Here is a 19,009-nt window from a genome sequence, read left to right as displayed (position 1 = left end):
ATTGTTACCATTTTATTGTACCCAACACTGCTCGTACACCTCCATGGTGCATTCCTCTGCCACAGTTTCATCTTGACCTATCACAAGGTCCAAAAGACTGCCCATCCTGAGGCCCTCCACTGTCAATTTTTCTCCAGCCTTGGCTCATCCCAAGGTTCAGAAGTAATCTACACTGATGGCTCGATGTTTGCTGGTCACGGAGGTTTGGCTTATACACATACGGGACATACTGAACTGCTGTCCTTGCCAAATGGCTGTAGTGTTTTCACTGCAGAGTTGCTAGCCATCTCTTGTGCTCTTGAGCATTCGGTAGCGGCACTGGTGGATCCTTTCTCATCTGCAATGACTCCTTGGGCAGTTTGCAAGCTCTTGACCAGTTCTGCCTTTGCCATCCCTTGGTCAGTGCTACCCAGGATTCCCTGTATGCACTTGACGGATATGGATGCTCAGTGACATTTGTTTGAACCGTGGACCAAGTTGGGATCCCAGGTAATGAACTCACTGATAGACTAGTCAAACTGGGTGCCAGTAAACAGACGTGAGATCCATATTCCAGAAACTGATCACCAATTGGTATTACACCATCAAGTTTTAGTGCCTGGAATGCGGAATCACCCACTCTAACTTCGCCAAACTAACTGGGTGATAAAGGTGGCTACGAATCTGCGGAGGTCCTCCATGCAGTCCTCTCTCAAGGACTCTGCTGTTTTTTGCTGGCTCCACATCGGCCGTACTTGGATGACTCATGATCGTCTCCTCTGTAACGAGAATCCACTCTACTTTGTTGTGGCTCACACGTGACAGAGGTCCATATTTTTCTGGACTGTCCCAACCTATCTGTTGTGCGGTGGATTCTTAATCTCACTGACTTGTTTCCCCTGGCATTAAGAAATAATGCCCAAGTGGCTGACTTAGTTTTATAAGTTTTATTAGTGAAGTGGACTTTCACCTCTCTCTTCAAGGGAGAGCCACTTACCCTTATCAGTCCATCAAGCGGTTGGCAGAATACCCTGTTACTTCATCTGCTCAGACCGGGCTGCAGCTTCTGGGCTTGGTGATCCAGTCCTGTCCTCACCCTACCTGCTCTTTTACTCTTCTTCCCCTCTCTCACGTGACCTGTTAGACTTGTTAATCTTTTGTGTCTCTGTGCTTCACTTGCCCTGTCCATGTCGCCAGTGTTTCCAAGGCAGTCTCTGAGTAGGGTACCTCTGGCAAGTGGTGGGGCCTGGGGATGTATGTCCTTGTTACGCTCTTTCAGGGGCTTCCGGCTGCCCACTAGATGGGACACCTTGCATGCTTTTCTTCCTCTGTCTTCCAGTCTCCTTTTTGTCCTTACATCAGCTTTGCTGACATTATTAGAACTTACGGTTTTCTTCCCCTACATCTACATCTACATCTACATCTACATGACTACTCTGCAATTCACATTTAAGTGCTTGGCAGAGGGTTCATTGAACCACAATCATACTATATCTCTACTATTCCACTCCCGAACAGCGAGCGGGAAAAACGAACACCTAAACCTTTCTGTTCGAGCTCTGATTTCTCTTATTTTGTTTTGATGATCATTCCTACCTATGTAGGTTGGGCTCAACAAAATATTTTCGCATTCGGAAGAGAAACTTGGTGACTGAAATTTCGTAAAAAGGTCTCGCCGCGCCGAAAAACGTCTATGCTGTAATGACTTCCATCCCAACTCGTGTATCATATCTGCCACACTCTCTCCCCTATAACGTGATAATACAAAACGAGCTGCCCTTTTTTGCACCCTTTCGATGTCCTCCACCTTCCCACCTGGTAAGGATCCCACACCGCGCAGCAATATTCTAACAGAGGACGAACGAGTGTAGTGTAAGCTGTCTCTTTAGTGGACTTGTTGCATCTTCTAAGTGTCCTGCCAATGAAACGCAACCTTTGGCTCGCCTTCCCCACAATATTATCTATGTGGTCCTTCCAACTGAAGTTGTTCGTAATTTTAACACTCAGGTACTTAGTACAATTCTCAAGGCTGTCAATGCAACTATTTATCGAGTAATCGAATTCCAATGGAGTTCTTTTGGAACTCATGTGGATCATCTCACACTTTTCGTTATTTAGCGTCAACTGCCACCTGACACACCATACAGCAATCTTTTCTAAATCGCTTTGCAACTGATACTGGTCTTCGGATGACCTTACTAGACGGTAAATTACAGCATCATCTGCGAACAACCTAAGAGAACTGCTTAGATAGTCACCCTGGTCATTTATATAGATCAGGAACAGTAGAGGTCCCAGGACGCTTACCTGGGGAACACCTGATATCACTTCAGTTTTACTCGATGATTTGCCGTCTATTACTACGAACTGCGACCTTCCTGACAGGAAATCACAAATCCAGTCGCACAACTGAGACGATACCCCATAGCTCCGCAGCTTGATTAGAAGTCGCTTGTGAGGAACGGTGTCAAAAGCTTTCCGGAAATCTAGAAATACGGAATCAACTTGAGATCCCTGTCGATAGCGGCCATTACTTCGTGCGAATAAAGAGCTAGCTGCGTTGCACAAGAGCGATGTTTTCTGAAGCCATGCTGATTACATATCAATAGATCGTTCCCTTCGAGGTGATTCATAATGTTTGAATACAGTATATGCTCCAAAACCCTACTGCAAACCGACGTCAATGTTATAGGTCTGTAGTTAAATGGATTACTCCTACTACCCTTCTTTAACACTGGTGCAACCTGCGCAATTTTCCAATCTGTAGGTACAGATCTATCGGTGAGCGAGCGGTTGTATATGAGTGCTAAGTAGTGAGCTATAGTATCAGCGTAATCTGAAAGGAACCTAATCGGTATTCAATCTGGACCTGAAGACTTGCCCGTATCAAGCGATTTGAGTTGCTTCGCAACCCCTAAGGTATCTACTTCTAAGAGACTCATGCTAGCAGATGTTCGTGTTTCAAATTCTGGAATATTCCATTCGTCTTCCCTGGTGAAGGAATTTCAGAAAACTGCGTTCAATAACTCCGCTTTAGCGGCACAGTCGTCGATAACAGTACCATCGGCACTGCGCAGCGAAGGTATTGACTGCGTCTTGCCACTTGTGTACTTTACATACGACCAGAATTTCTTCGGATTTTCTACCAAATTTCGAGACAATGTTTCGTTGTGGAACCTATTAAAGGCATCTTGCATCGAAGTACGTTCCAAATTTCACACGTCTGTAAATTTTAGCCCATCTTCGGGATTTCGCGTTCTTCTGAACTTTGCATGCTTTTTCCGTTGCCTCTGCAACAGCGTTCGGACCTTTTTTGTGTACCACGGGGGATCCGTTCCATCTCTTACCAATTTATGAGGTATGAATATCTCAATTGCTGTTGCTACTATATCTTTGAATTTGAGCCACATCTCGTCTACATTCGCATAGTCAGTTCGGAAGGAATGGAAATTGTCTTTTAGGAAGGCTTCTAGTGGCACTTTATCCGCTTTTTTAAATAAAATTATTTTGCGTTTGTGCGGCAGGCTCTCTGATCTACAATATGTATCACTGTAGATAATAGAAAGCCTGCTTGTTTGATGACAAGGGTACTGCTAACCTAGCAGCTTGGGACATTTAAACATACAACTGTCCCATCCCCCTACCCTGTTCCATAATAGGAATGTTCTTCCTGACCTACGAAAAGGGGATACAAGTGCTCATAAAGAATTGTAACAGTAATATTTGTGAAATTTATGTTTGATATTAATAGATTTTGATGAGATGTCATGATTTTGTGGATATGAGATACAGGAAGGGGTCGACTACTGGCACGTTCGTATGTCATAGGAATAAGTTTGCTTCATATTACTTGGCTCAAACATTTCTCTGTAGTATCTGTTCGAAATCAAATTTAGGCATAAATTATAAACCAAAGTCTTAATCGATGGTAATAATCTAGGATAAATTTTCCTTTCTCATTACTTATGAAATGTTTGTAGATATGTTTCAAACAATTGTCTTGTTTTCTTTAGTGGATCTGGCATCGACAATCACATCTGAAAACCTGCAGACATTGTTGAGAAATACAGAATTGGTGACAGAATTACTGCAGCATGTGCCATCAGTTGAAGAGTCTTCATCTACTGTGCCTCCATCTGAACAACTTCGTTCAACACTTGCATCTCCTCAGTTCCAGCAGGTGACTTAAATGTGTAATTTGTTTAGTATTCCCTAAAGTAATGTTTACATGTTGTTGTGTTTTTAACATCCTGTAAAGCTAAGTTCTCATAGAAAAATTAAGGTCAGAATCCTTTTCTTTAATGAACATTACCCAAATCCTACCAAAATGATTGCCAGTTTTGTTTGTACAAAATGCATTCTGCAGAAAACAGTAGTGCTTGTGTGCCAGTGGAAAACTGGAAAAAGCTTGTTTCTTCAAGAGCTGTTGTAAAAGGATCGCAAAAAATATCTGGCTACTTACGAAAGCAAGTGGAGCGTTCATTGTGTCTTGGTGCAGTGATTAATTGAAATAGTAGAAGCAGCAGCAAATAACTGTTTCTTTAAAGAATTGATTATCTGATTACTTTACAAATGAGTTAATGTTTTAAATATTTGACTTTTAGCATGTAAGTGAGAAAAAATTCATGGCGTTTGAGAATTATGCCTAAAGTTTGGTGGAAGTCACCAAGTGCTCTCATTATGGAACACTGGATTAGTATAGCCTTGGTAATTTGCACAACATTGTAAGCAAAAGGTAGTTTTCATGCATCTGAATGTTTCATGTTATAGCTCGTGAACTGTGTCTCTCACAATTATGTTATTTTGCAATATCTGGTGCTAAAGTTTTGCTGCATGAACATTGAAAATTAGCAAGCGATAAACTTTTTTCATTTCATCATTTTGTGGATGGGTTCAGTGAGAAGCAGTTTTGTAAAGGTTTGAAATAGTGTAGAAAGTTCATTGAAAGTCATTAAGTGCTCTCATTGTCAAATACTCGACGAAAATAGTGGGGGTATTTGTGAGCCATTAGTAACATGTAGACACTACAGTACTTATTGTAGTGTGTTAAACTTTATAAAATGAGATTATGCGCCTTAATGAGTAGATAGACAGTGTTTTAAGTTTTTAAAATTGGCCAGTAACTATGCTGAATAATGAAATTCGGATTTTTATTGTCACTGGAAGCCATTACACAGGCTATCTACAACTGGCACCAGGTTCCAGGCTAGTGGTTTAGTAATATAAACAATGATAATTGTAATAATTATAATTATTTGTGTGCAGTGAATAATGGTTTTTGTTATTTGCGGCAGACATCTATTTAATTCAGATAACATAGCTCACTGAAACAAATCAGTAAGAAGCTAATATTGACCCACATGTCAACCAAAAAATGTGTGATAAGAGCCTTTGTGTATTTGAACTGATCAGTGCAGATTCAGCATCTTGCATCAGTAGGTGCCAGGTTAGATTGAAACACTTTTCATTGGTTTCCCTGCCATAAGCTAAGTGCAGCAAACATCATGCATCCCTCTATAAAAAGAAGTTAAATGTTCAGAATACGAAGTTTCTTCATAGACAGTTGTGCTAAGACAAACTGTAATATATACTGCTTGCTCTGGACTTTCTGTAGGTTTGTTTGCCCCTAAACTTTTACTTTGCAGATGATAAAATTTCTCTCAGAAGAGCTGCAACTTGCTCACATTTTTATGGTAACTTCACAAAAATTGTTCCCATGCTGCTATCACTTGCAGAAAAATGATTTTTTACTGGAACTTCAACAATCTTGTATGCATCCCTAAAAATATTATGAACAAATTTTGAAAGCAACAAAGGTGAAATTGTAGTTCAAAGGTAGACAATTCATGGTGCTATTTTGATAAGGCTTCAGTTACTGTTGAAAATATTATTAGTGTCTGCATATGGCTTATATGGCTTTTGCACAATGACTAAAATTTAAAATAAAATTTAACTACTCTTAAAATAGTAAACAAAAATGGGGAAAGGGACTAACCCACATGTAACTGATGGATTTATGGGTGCATAGCTGCAAACAAGTGCTTAGTGTCTTTTGTTGTATTACTTTGGTTTCTGTGCCACAGGTCAGCCAGCTACAGCTGTGTGTGTTTGGGGAGGGGAGGGGGATTTTATCATCAGTTTTTAAGCACTTTTCATGATGCTGCACAAACTTGTTTCGCCTGTTCTGCTGAGAACATCACTACCCACGAATTGAACCAATTTACAGCTGCAGTCTTGAGTTTGTCATCTTCAAATTATTTACTGCCAAGCAGTTGTTTAAAATGCAAGAACAAATAGTGATTTCTGAATGCATGGGTGGGACTGCAGGATGGGTTGTTCAAAAGTTTCTGAGGAGAATGCTGTATCATAAGCAACATACTGCCAGCAGTATGTGGGCACACCATGTCATGGAGGACTGTTCCAGACTACTATTACGTATTCTGTTGATTTGAAGTAACACGTCAGTTTGGCAAGGGTTTCGCAATACCTACCAGCTGTAATTGTTACGAAGGTTTGAGGACACAGAGTAAGGTGGTGCAGTGGTACACACTGGACATGTTCTTGGGAGGAGAGTTGGTCAGATCTGTGTTCAGTCATTGAGATTTAGAAAGACATCATAGTCCTTGTTTATGAATAAAATCTGCTATATTGCAGTTTTGTGTGTTTGATCCTTTTCAAGTGGAGCATTGCTAAACTGCAATAAAACAGTGTGTACACACAGATTTCAGTATTATAGTGCCATGCATATGGTAGTTAAATCATAAAGCAACACATGACATACATTTTGTGCTTCTTGTATAACCTGCAGCTGACTCTGTTGGAAGTGTATCTCTTCGTTGCTTTATTGCTTATGCTCTGTTTCTTCGTCTTCTGTAAATATAAATATAAAATGATTGACAGGTAGCCCAAGACCACACAAACAAATTGTTTGTACTCACCATTCTTGGAAATGATCACGTCACAAAACATGAGTGCACCTTCTTTTTGCATCTGTTACATGTAACTTCCACCTGGAAAAGACAAAATACAGCAACAGTCTTTTAATTCATAATTCTTTGCTGCCCATTTATTTGAGGATAACAGAAAATGAGACTGAGAGATGTATTTTGTCAATTCATGGTTTTGGTGGTTTAATGGAGTGGATACACAAAGATGTGTTCATGTTTTTGTGACAAATAAATTCAAAAAATGGTGAGTGTAAAGAAAATTTTGGTGTTGGACTTGTCAAAAACCTACTCTACTTCTCACAATCCGTGCAATGGGGACACATCTTTGCCACCAATCCTTCCAACAAAAGCCAACCTAATTCCGGCATTGTAACTAGCCTCTCCTAGTTCATACCCACATCCAACCATGATTCTCTCCATCCTCCAACCCAACCACCCCCTAGTCACCTTCCAAGAATTTCTTACCTCCAACTTGGCCTCACCATCCTTCCTCAGGTCTCTTCCCAAGAACACTGTTTCAGCAGAAGAAAGGACAACCATAAACATCGTCAGAGCAGTAAGGTGGTGCAGTGGTACACACCGGACATGTTCTTGGGAGGAGAGTTGGTGACCTAATCATTCTATCTGCAGACAAAGCTTATGAATTGCTGTGACTGCTTGACAGAAGGCCTCCACCAGTTGTTTCACACCACCTCCTATAAACTTGTGCTAGTGTGATCACATCCCAGAAGTCCAACAGAACCCCTAATCTCTGCTTAAATTCTTAGGACCTTCCCAGTACCTCTCCTCTGAATCCATTTTTTCTCCTCACTCCTATGACACCTCACATACCCACCTTCTGCATGCTCCACAAACCCAACATTCCTGGAATCCCCATTGTAGCTGGTTATTGTGTTACCACTAAAAGAGTTGAGCCCTTGTTGACAAACACCTCCAACCTGTTGCCAAAAGTCTAGCCTCCTACATCACATAAGTATCACTGCACAGACTGTTAATCATCTCCCACCCCTTTATCTCCTGGATTCCTACTGGTCAAAGGTGACACAATTCCCTATGCACCAACATCCCTCATGTTCATGGTCTTGCCGCTATTGACCACTTCCTCTCCAAATCCACTACCTCATTCCTCATGTATCTTACTAATTATATCCTAACATGCTACTACTTCCCCTTTCAAGGGCAGGTTTACATATAAACCATGCAGCTGAATTCCAACCTGTTTATGGACCATCTAGAGGAAACTTTCCTAGCCACCCAAAACCCCTAATCCCTAGTCTGGTCCAGGTTCATTAATGATACACGCATGATCTGGACTCGGAACACCCTATCCTCATTCCTTCATAACCTCAGCACCATCTCTCCCCTCAACTTCACTTGGTCCTCCTCATCCCAGCTTGCCCCCTTCTTGGACATTGACCACCACCTCTCTGATTGCTTCATCCACGCATCTGTCCACATTAAACCCACCAGCCACCAACAATGCCTGCTTTTTGAAAGTAGTCACCTTGTCTGCGCCAAAAAATCCCACGCAAACAGCTATGCTGAAGGTCTCACAAAGGCCTTCAGACACACTGTCAGAGACCTAACCCATGAACGTATGTCCTATGCTATATTCCCACACAGCCCCAATCCTCCCACTACCTCTAAGAACCAGCTATAAATGAGCACCTCCTATGTTATCCAGGAGCACTCCAAACTGGAGAAACTTAAATAACATCCTTTGTCACGGCTTTATGTATCATCATGTCTTGAAATGAGGGACATTGTACTAGAGATTCTTCCTTCCCCTACTTAGTCCATTCCTGTACCACTCCCAACCCCACCACATTGTCGTATGGGTATTATCCCTTTGGGAGGCCAAGGTGAAATATCTGCCCAGTACGCCCACCCAGCTCTTCGTATTCCAGTCCTGTCACAGCCATGTCATATACCGCCTCTGCTGAAATTATTGCACAGTTTTTTATATAGGCATGGCCACTATCCAGCTGTCCACTAAGATTTATGACCAGCACCAAAATGTGACCAAGAGTCCTGTGCTACAACATGCAACTGAATATAACATGTTTAATTTCAACGGGCCATCTGAATTCTCCCCTCCATCAGCAGCTTTTCTGAACTGCACAGATAGGAGTTTAGTGTACAGTACATTCCCCACTCCTGAAATCATCCTGGCCTCAACCTACAATAACCTACTGTCCCTACACCCTCCACCCAATCATTTCCACTCCCCCTGTCGTGTCACATCCTCACAGTTCGCCTCATCCTCTTTGTGCATTGCTCCCAGCTGGTGCACCCATCAGTATTTTTACTTTATCTGCTCCTCTCTCCGACCGCCTCCCCTGTCCCTCTCCCACAGCCTGCTGATGCTGCACCTGGCAGCCCTATATTACCACCACCAGTCCTTACATACTTCACCGCCAGCACTGATTCCTCTCCCCCCACTCATATCCTGGTATCCCTCCCCTTCCCCAGCCCACTCCAGATTCTTGCTCCCATTTAATGCAAATTGCATTCTGGCCGTTGATAGTGGTTGTGTGTGTATAAGGGGTGTGCTTGCTCTTGTGTGTGTGTGTGTGTGTGTGTGTGTGTGTGTGTGTGTGTGTGTGTAAGACACATGTGCTGGTGTTTCCATACACTTCCAGTATTTTTAGAATGGATTACAAGAAAGAGTTATGTGGGTCGCATCAGTAAAACTCCGCTTCTCATGTACATATTTGTGTGGCACCTTTGTTCACTCATTACAGTAGGCCCACATGCTAGGTCCAACTTCTGATGAATCTGAGCAGCTGTAGATCCTTTTGTACTGTCTAACTACAGTATACATGTCACACCTGGCAGCAGCTTCTATTTTAAAAAAACATTATTGTTTGCTTTTAACCACAGTACAATCAAATGACTGTTGAAACTCTATACTAGATTTTTGGAAGCAGAAACAGCAGGAGCTGCTTATATTGTAAAGTGGAATCCATTGAGCATGTAGAAGAAATGTACATCATAGAAGTACAGTAAATATTAGTCTGTACTAAAACATATAATGAAAATATTTAGAGAATGGGAGAACAAATCTGATTGTATCAATAGAAATATTTCAGGAGGTTGGTGACCCATTGCTCTAAGAGTTCAGGTGATTACATTTGGAAATGAAACGCAGATTGCTGCTGTCCATTGAAACCTATTTCCTTATAAAGTTATTGATTCTTCTGTTAATAAACAATAGTATTAAATACAGTTTGACTCATACATAGAAGATAACAGCAACCAGCCACTTTTATAATTCTACTTATTTATTTCTTAAAAACAAAGATTCCAAGACTTACCAAGCAGGAAAGCGCCGGTAGATAGGCACAATAAAAAAAACACACACACAAAATTTCGATCTTTCGCAACCGGCTGTCTGCGTCCGCACATGCACGTGTGTGTGTGTGTGTGTGTGTGTGTGTGTGTGTGTGTGTGGGCGAGCACACACCCATCCCTCCTCCCCCCAAGGAAAGTCCCCCCACTCCTGGGACCGGAACGACTCCCCCCACAAAAACCCACATCCCCCTGACGAAGCAACCGCTGGCCGCGAAAGCTCGAAACCCTGTGTGTGTGTGTGTGTGTGTGTGTGTGTGTGTGTGTGTGTGTGTGCTCCCTCCATTGTGCCCGTCCACCGGTGCCCCCCCCCCCCTCCCCAAGTCTGTTAATCCCTGCCCCCAATATATTTTTCCCATGTGGAAGTTGCCTCCACTTGCCAGGCAGGGGGGCGCCGGTGGACGGGCACAGTGGAGGGAGCACACAGGCACAGGAGGGGGGGGGGGGGTGTGCTCGCGCATCACACACACATCCATCCATGCATGTGCGGACGCAGGCAGACATATTTAAAGCCAATGTGTGTGTGCGCGTGTGTGCGTGCATGTGCGTGCGTGCGCGTGCGTGCGCGGGTGCGCGTGGGACGTGTATATACCTATCCTTTTTCCCCCTAAGCTAAGTCTTTCCGCTCCCGGGACTGGAATGACTCCTTACCCTCTCCCTTAAGACCCACATCCTTTCATCTTTCCTTCTCCTTCCCTCTTCCCTGACGAAGCAACTGCCGGTTGCGAAAGCTCGAAATTTTATGTGTGTGTGTGTGTGTGTGTGTTTTTATTGTGCCTATCTACCGGCGCTTTCCCGCTTGGTAAGTCTTGGAATCTTTGTTTTTAATATATTTTTCCCATGTGGAATGTTTCTATTTTATTTACTTATTTATTTAAATAGAGCTGATACTGGTTTCGATCCGACAAGTTCATTTTCAGACAGTTAGTTCATGTTTTACATTAGCTTTCGCCTTTTGTTTTCACAAGCGATGAAATTTCCTTGGGGTGGTGGTGCCCTACAACCAAAACAAGACGTGAGACAATGTCTTTTTAAGTGTAATTGTGCCTCGCAACAATTTTAAGTGATGTCAACAAATTATTAAAGGGAAGATTTTTCAGTTACTTATGATGATACTATGTTCCAGTGCAGACTACTTATGATCTTGCAGCAGCGAAAACTGTGCGATGCAGTTTTCTTTAGGTATATGTATGCACATAATGTAAAGCACCACTCATAAACTGTGAAGTTTCATCACTTGGAGGTATGACACTTAAATCTATACTAGAAGTTAACAAAATTCTCGTCTTCAGAGTGCTTTCCTTGCCATAGCCAGTCTAAATTTTATATCCTCTCTACTTCGACAAACAGCAGTTATTTTTCTCCCTAAATAGCAAAACTCACTAATTCTCACTATATCTAACTTTCATCTATCCATTTCCCTTTTTAAATTTTCTAACCTACCAGCCGTATTAATATATCTGACATTCCACACTTAGTATGTGAAATTTCTTTCTTCTGGTAAAGTCCTCCAGAGTCTTTCCCGCCCAGAGATCTGAATGGGGCACTATTTTACCTCCAGAATATTTAACCCCAAGAGGACACCATGCAGTAAAGCTACATGCCCTTGGGAAAAATTACGGCTGTAGTTTCCCCTTGCTTTCAGCCATTCTCAGTACCAGCACAGCAAAGCCATATTGGTTGATTACTGTTACTTTATCAATTTTAGTCAATCATAGCCTTGCTCAGGCCTGATCCAACTAAATGTCTGTTATCTGTATAGGAGTCTGTATCAGCATTTGGATTTAGATATAGTTGTGAATAATTCAAAATAATGTTCTAACATTTGAACAGAATTTTGTTTATTTTTGTAGTTGTTAATGAATTTTAATGTTTACAGTTTCCCTCATTGCTTTTATAACCTTTTTAAGCAGTTTCTTGTATATCACTTGATGTGAGTGTGTTTGATAGTGTTCTTAGTGAGCCAACTCTTCAGAGCTGTTAGATCGATCCTATTTTATGCAGCCACATTTTTTCACTGTTGTATTTTGACTTTATCTTTGTACAAATAATAGAATGAAAATAAGTTGCAGTAATATTACATCATAGGAAGTATGAAGGTTTTGACTCTGAGTAACCAGCAGTTAATATACTTCTGTTTGTGTATTTTTTGTGAACATACTTCTGCTTCTGTGTGAAATGAAAACTGGCAGAAATAACCCATTCACAATTACTTGTTTCAGGCTCTTAGTATGTTCAGTGCAGCATTACAGTCAGGACAACTTGGGCCTGTTGTGCAGCAATTTGAAGTAGGCCCGGAAGCAGTAGATGCTGCTAATCAGGGTAATATGGAAGAGTTCGTGAAAGCATTACAGAAGGCGTCTATAAGCAAAGATGAGTCATCAGCTCAAGGCACGAGCCGTGCACCCAAGGAAGAGGAAAAGAAACAGCCAGGAGGTGACGAGAAACGAAAGAAAACTGATGGTGGTTCTGGTGGTAGTGATAAAAAGGACGATGACGATGAGGAGTGGATGACTACTGATTAGCAGCAGAATTTTAGAGGTTTATTTAAGAAGTTCATATGTCTAATTTTGATAATGTTGGAATAATGTGATAAGTATCTGTTGGTTCTGATTGGAGCAGTATCGCCAGAAACTTGTTAAAAGAGCCCATGGAAATGGTTTGTCGTGGAAATACAGTGTTAAGACATTCTCTGAGGTAGTGAGGTGTGTAGAATGGAAAGACCTAGCACAGGCAAATTCACAGGCTTGATTTTAATCATGAGAGGTTATGCAGTTAAAGACTAGCTTATGTAGTTAAAGATCAACACTGAAGGAACTGTTGAAATTTTCATGAGTGTGACCTAAGCATCTCATTATCAGCACAAGTCAGTCAGTCTGTAATGAAAATGAAGAGAAATTGGAAAACTTGAGTGGAGCATGTCGAAGCTCTCATTTCCTTTTTCAAGTTGTGAGTTTGTCTGTGCACCGATAAATTGCCTTTCACAAATACATTAGTGTTTCTTCACTTATAATAGATTTGTTAAATCTATACTGAGACTATAAAATAGATAATCAAAATTCAAATTATAAATTAGATAATTAGGTAAATGCATTTCGTCATCAAAAGGAGAAATCGTTGAGCAGAATAAGTGGACGAACACATACAATAGTTCACATTTTATTATAAAAAATGCCTTTTGCTGCAAATGAGGACAACATACTTTTCATCTCAGCTGTTGAGCTCTTAATACTTAGTGAGGTAGCGGTATAACATATTGGTATGTTTTACATTTTCAGTGACAACATGTAGTGAAATTATGAAGTGAACCACTTTAAAACTATAGCAACAAATCATTTTGATGAACAAGAAAATCATTTTTGGTGGTTTCAAGAAGTGTTAAATCTACCATTAGTAAAGACTAACCACATTATTTATGATCACAGTGTGCTCAGCCTTAAAAAATGTACCTTGTTATGCGAGTGTTCCTATTTATAGTTCACACTGTTAAGCTCATTTATGGTCTCAGCTGCATCAAGAAAAGGCTTATTTTTTTACCTTCTGGAAATACATATAATTTTTTTGTTAATGAAGCACTTTGAAATATGCCCTTGTTGCAAATGAACATTTTGTGAAGCTAATAACTTTTCGTGTGTATTTGTGCCAGTGTTTGCACATTCATGGAATTTCCTGCTACTACTAAATGCTGACAGTGTTTTTTTTTTTTTTTTTCAATAATCAGTTTTAGTAGGTTTAGTGTGATTTATATTAAATACAAACAGTTGATTGTATAATACATTGTGTTGCAATATACCGTGTTTATGTTTTCATCATTGTGTACCTCTCCTCCCTTTTTCTGTTTCATAATAACTTCAAAAACCTTGGAAGCTAGGGTGAAATGAGTATAACATACAGAAATGTCTTCAGCTTGCATGATATTCTTACAGTAATAGCAGAAGTAGTTAATTGTATTGTAACAACCAAATAATGTAGTGTAAACTAACAGAACAACAAATATTCTTGACAAATTTTCTTTTTGCCATTGTTGGTAGCATCAAAATCTGAAATTGCATCAGAAAAGATTAAAACACTATGGTTACATAGTGGAAATTTGTAATAAAATTCTAGCTTAATATATTTTAAAACAGACAATGCCAACAGCCAACATTCCGTAGGAAGTGACTGGTGTGGATTTAAGATAAACAGATTGAAGACAACTTATTAGTAATTTAATGTGTGTTGCTGAAATTCCAGAACCATGAATGATTATGCATACATACACTAACAGTACTAAACTTAAATTTAAAAAAAATAAATGCCCTGAAAACCTAATTAGACCCTTTTCTTCATACTTGTGGCCATAAATCAATTAAAGGAAACATTGATTCCCACTTGGAGAACTTGGTCAGTTCTAGTCATCAGGTCATTTTCAAGAGTACATGTACATATATTCCCACAAAGAACATCATCCCATCTAACTGTTAACCACACTACAAAGCTTTGCCTCTTTTACTGTATACAAAGCTATTTCTGGATTCATAATTAAATACAACCACACCATCACAGTAGCAAGAGACTAAACTGGGACAATCATAGTGGTTGATGACCAGATGGGATGCAGATGGTCTTGGAATATTCTGATGTTTGGGTCTTTATTATAGCACTAGGTAACATCTAATAACATATACAAGCATGTGTAAATGTGGACATGAAAATGACAGGTGCAAATTGGGCAGTAAAGTGAAATAAAGTGGTTGGATAATTGATGAGTTGCACCTGAAAAAAATTGTTTCTTTGTAATCTAATGTGTTAATGTGTGATAGAATGTTCTCTACTGGTTATAACTTTGTAGAAAGTGAGTCAGAGGTGAACACAGCTCTGAAAGAGGTGTCTTACTCTGGTACTAATGAAAGAGCATCTCTTAATACATGATGATCTGACATTTGACAGGGCAGTTTTAAATTAGGAGAAGATTCTTCTAAGAATGTAATAGCTATGAAATCAAAATGAAGACAAGACTGACAGCAAACGAGAGAGAGAGAGAGAGAGAGAGAGAGAGAGAGAGAGAGAGAGAGAGAGAGAGAGAGAGAGAGAGAGAGACAGCCAAACAGGCCTAGAAGGCCCAACAGTACTGACTGGGTGCTGTGTCATCCTCAGTGCTAAGTGGTCACCAGGGGAATGTGGTCAGCACACAGCTCTCCCAGCTGAGGTAAATTTTTGTGACCAGTGTCACTACATCTCATGGCCTCACAATGGCTGGTTGCACCTCACCTGCCAACAGCCCTCAGCAGACCCGGGTGGTGACCCATCCAAGTGCCAGCCAAGCCTGACAGTACATAGGTGATATAACAAGCACCGATGTTACCATTGTGGCAAGTCTGTTGGCAGGTAACCACATATATAATAAATTTGAAATTCAACATTGTGAACAAATAGAAATGGAGTAAACTAGTATGGGCAATGCATTGTGCAACATAGATGCCAGAAGGCATATACAGAATGAGGTGTAAGTTAGAAAAAATATTGTAAGGACCACATGCTGCTACGCATAGAAACTGACGGACAGTTGATAGGTTTGGTGTTCTTTACGTCAGGGAATATTTGTCCTGTAAAGGGAAAAAGTGGTCAATGGAGGAAGGAAAACAGTGGCATACGACATTTTTAGAACAGTACTGCACTTTTCACTCTAGTTGATAGTTGCCACCTGTCACATTATCACTACCATGGCAAGTTTCACAACCGAGGAATATGGTGACATTCACCTCACTTACGGGCTTGCTGATGGAAGAGCTGATGTTACATGACAACTGAATCATGAGAGGTTTCCTAACTGGCACCTTCCATTCTCAAAAACATCTTTTATTGGATAGGTGCAGTAGGAGTACGTCGCATGTGTAGCACCTCCAGGATTTAGTGGCTGGGGCCAACCGGTGATGTACAGTGTTGTTGTTGTTGTTGTGGTCTTCAGTCCTCAGACTGGTTTGATGCAGCTCTCCATGCTACTCTATCCTGTGCAAGCTTCTTCATCTCCCAGTACTTACTGCAACCTACATCCTTCTGAATCTGCTTAGTGTATTCATCTCTTGGTCTCCCTCTACGATTTTTACCCTCCACACTGCCCTCCAATGCTAAATTTGTGATCCCTTGATGCCTCAAAACATGTCCTACCAACCGGTCCCTTCTTTTTGTCAAGTTGTGCCACAAACTCCTCTTCTCCCCAATTCTATTTAATACCTCCTCATTAGTTATGTGATCTACCCATCTAATCTTCAGCGTTCTTCTGTAGCACCACATTTCGAAAGCTTCTATTCTCTTCTTGTCCAAACTATTTATTGTCCATGTTTCACTTTCATACATGGCTACACTCCATACAAATACTTTCAGAAACGACTTCCTGATACATAAATCTATATTCGATGTTAACAAACTTCTCTTCTTCAGAAATGCTTTCCTTGCCATTGCCAGTCTACATTTTATATCCTCTCTACTTCACCGGATTTAATTGGACTACATTCCATTATCCTCGTTTTGCTTTTGTTGATGTTCATCTTATATCTTCCTTTCAAGGCACTGTCCATTCTGTTCAACTGCTCTTCCAAGTCCTTTGCTGTCTCTGACAGAATTACAATGTCATCGGCGAACCTCAAAGTTTTTATTTCTTCTCCATGGATTTTAATACCTACTCCAAATTTTTCTTTTGTTTCCTTTATTGCTTGCTCAATATACAGATTGAATAACATCGGGGAGAGGCTACAACCCTATCTCACTCCCTTCCCAACCACTGCTTCCCTGTCATGTCCCTCGACTCTTATAACTGCCATCTGGTTTCTGTACAAATTGTAAATAGCCTTACGCTCCCTGTATTTTACCCCTGCCACCTTCAGAATGTGTAAGAGAGTATTCCAGTCAACATTGTCAAAAGCTTTCTCTAAGTCTACAAATGCTAGAAACGTAGGTTTGCCTTTCCTTATTCTTTCTTCTAAGATAAGTCGTAAGGTTAGTATTGCCTCACGTGTTCCAACATTTATGCGGAATTCAAACTGATCTTCCCCAAGGTCCGCATCTACCAGTTTTTCCATTCGTCTGTAAAGAATTCGTGTTAGTATTTTGCAGCTGTGACTTATTAAACTGATAGTTCGGTAATTTTCACATCTGTCATCACCTGCTTTCTTTGGAATTGGAATTATTATATTCTTCTTGTGTCTGAGGGTATTACGCCTGTCTCATACATCTTGCTCACCAAATGGTAGAGTTTTGTCATGACTGGCTCTCCCAAGGCCGTCAGTAGTTCTAATGGAATGTTGTCTACTCCCGGGGCCTTGTTTCGACTCAGGTCTTTCAGTGCTCTGTCAAACTCTTCCCGCAGTATCGTATCTCCCATTTCATCTTCATCTGCATGCTCTTCCATTTCCAGTACATCGCCCTTTTATAAACCTTCTATATACTCCTTCCACCTTTCTGCCTTCCCTTCTTTGCTTAGAACTGGGTTGCCATCAGAGCTCTTGATATTCATACAAGTGGTTCTCTTCTCTCCAAAGGTCTCTTTAATTTTCCTGTAGGCAGTATCTATCTTACCCCTAGTGAGATAAGCCTCTACATCCTTACATTTGTCCTCTAGCCATCCCTGCTTAGCCATTTTGCACTTCCTGTCGATCTCATTTTTGAGACGTTTGTATTCCTTTTTGCCTGCTTCATTTACTGCATTTTTATACTTTCTCCTTTCGTCAATTAAATTCAGTATTTCTTGTTACCCACGGATTTCTATTAGCCCTCGTCTTTTTACCTACTTTATCTTCTGCTGCCTTCACTACTTCATCCCTCAGAGCTACCCATTCTTCTTCTACTGTATTTCTTTCCTCCATTCCTGTCAATTGTTCCCTTATGCTCTCCCTGAAACTCTCTACAACCTCTAGTTCTTTCAGTTTATACAGGTCCCATCTCCTTAAATTAGCACCTTTTTGTAGTTTTTTCAGTTTTAATCTACAGTTCATAATCAATAGATTGTGGTCAGAGCCCACATCTGCCCCTAGAAATGTCTTACAATTTAAAACCTGATTCCTAAATCCCTGTCTTACCATTATATAATCTATCTGATACCTTTTAGTATCTCCAGGATTCTTCCATGTATACAACCTTCTTTTATGATTCTTGAACCAAGTATTAGCTATGATTAAGTTATGCTCTGTGCAAAATTCTACCAGACGGCTTCCTCTTTAATTTCTTCCCCCCAATCCATATTCACCTACTATGTTTCCTTCTCTCCTATTTCCTACTGACGAATTCCAGTCACCCATGACTATTAAATTTTCGTCTCCCTTCACTACCTGAATAATTTCTTTTATCTCATCATACATTTCCTCAATTTCTTCATCATCTGCAGAGCTAGTTGGCATATAAACTTTTGTACTACTGTAGTAGGCATGGGCTTTATGTCTATCTTGGCCACAATAATGCGTTCACTATGCTGTTTGTAGTAGCTTACCTGCACTCCTATGTTTATATTCATTATTAAACCTACTCCTGCATTACCCTTATTTGATTTTGTATTTATAACCCTGTATTCACCTGACCAGAAGTCTTGTTCCTCCTGCCACCGAACTTCACTAATTCCCACTATATCTAACTTTAACCTATCCATTTCCCTTTTTAAATTTTCTAACCTACCTGCCCGATTAAGGGATCTGACATTCCATGCTCCGATCCGTAGAACGCCAGTTTTCTTTCTCCTGATAACGACGTCCTCTTGAGTAGTC

General features: G+C 40.6%; 1 protein-coding gene across 4 annotated transcripts in view; it reads left to right on the top strand.

Moving 5' to 3' along the window:
• Positions 1–14,067, top strand: part of LOC126270469 (proteasomal ubiquitin receptor ADRM1-B) — a 101,970-nt gene extending 87,903 nt beyond the window's left edge. For all 4 annotated transcript variants that reach the window (XM_049974074.1, XM_049974073.1, XM_049974072.1 and 1 more), the window contains 2 exons: positions 3,993–4,159; positions 12,500–14,067. In XM_049974074.1, the coding sequence (XP_049830031.1) occupies positions 3,993–4,159; positions 12,500–12,802 (470 nt within the window). In that variant the 3' untranslated portion in view covers positions 12,803–14,067. The remainder of the gene's footprint in view (positions 1–3,992; positions 4,160–12,499) is intronic.
• Positions 14,068–19,009: the final 4,942 nt, after the last annotated feature.

Source organism: Schistocerca gregaria, chromosome 1, assembly GCF_023897955.1.
Source record: "Schistocerca gregaria isolate iqSchGreg1 chromosome 1, iqSchGreg1.2, whole genome shotgun sequence".
NCBI lineage: Eukaryota > Metazoa > Arthropoda > Insecta > Orthoptera > Acrididae > Schistocerca > Schistocerca gregaria.
The sequence above is the reverse complement of the archived record's forward strand: the minus strand, read 5'-3'. Positions and strand labels throughout refer to the sequence as shown.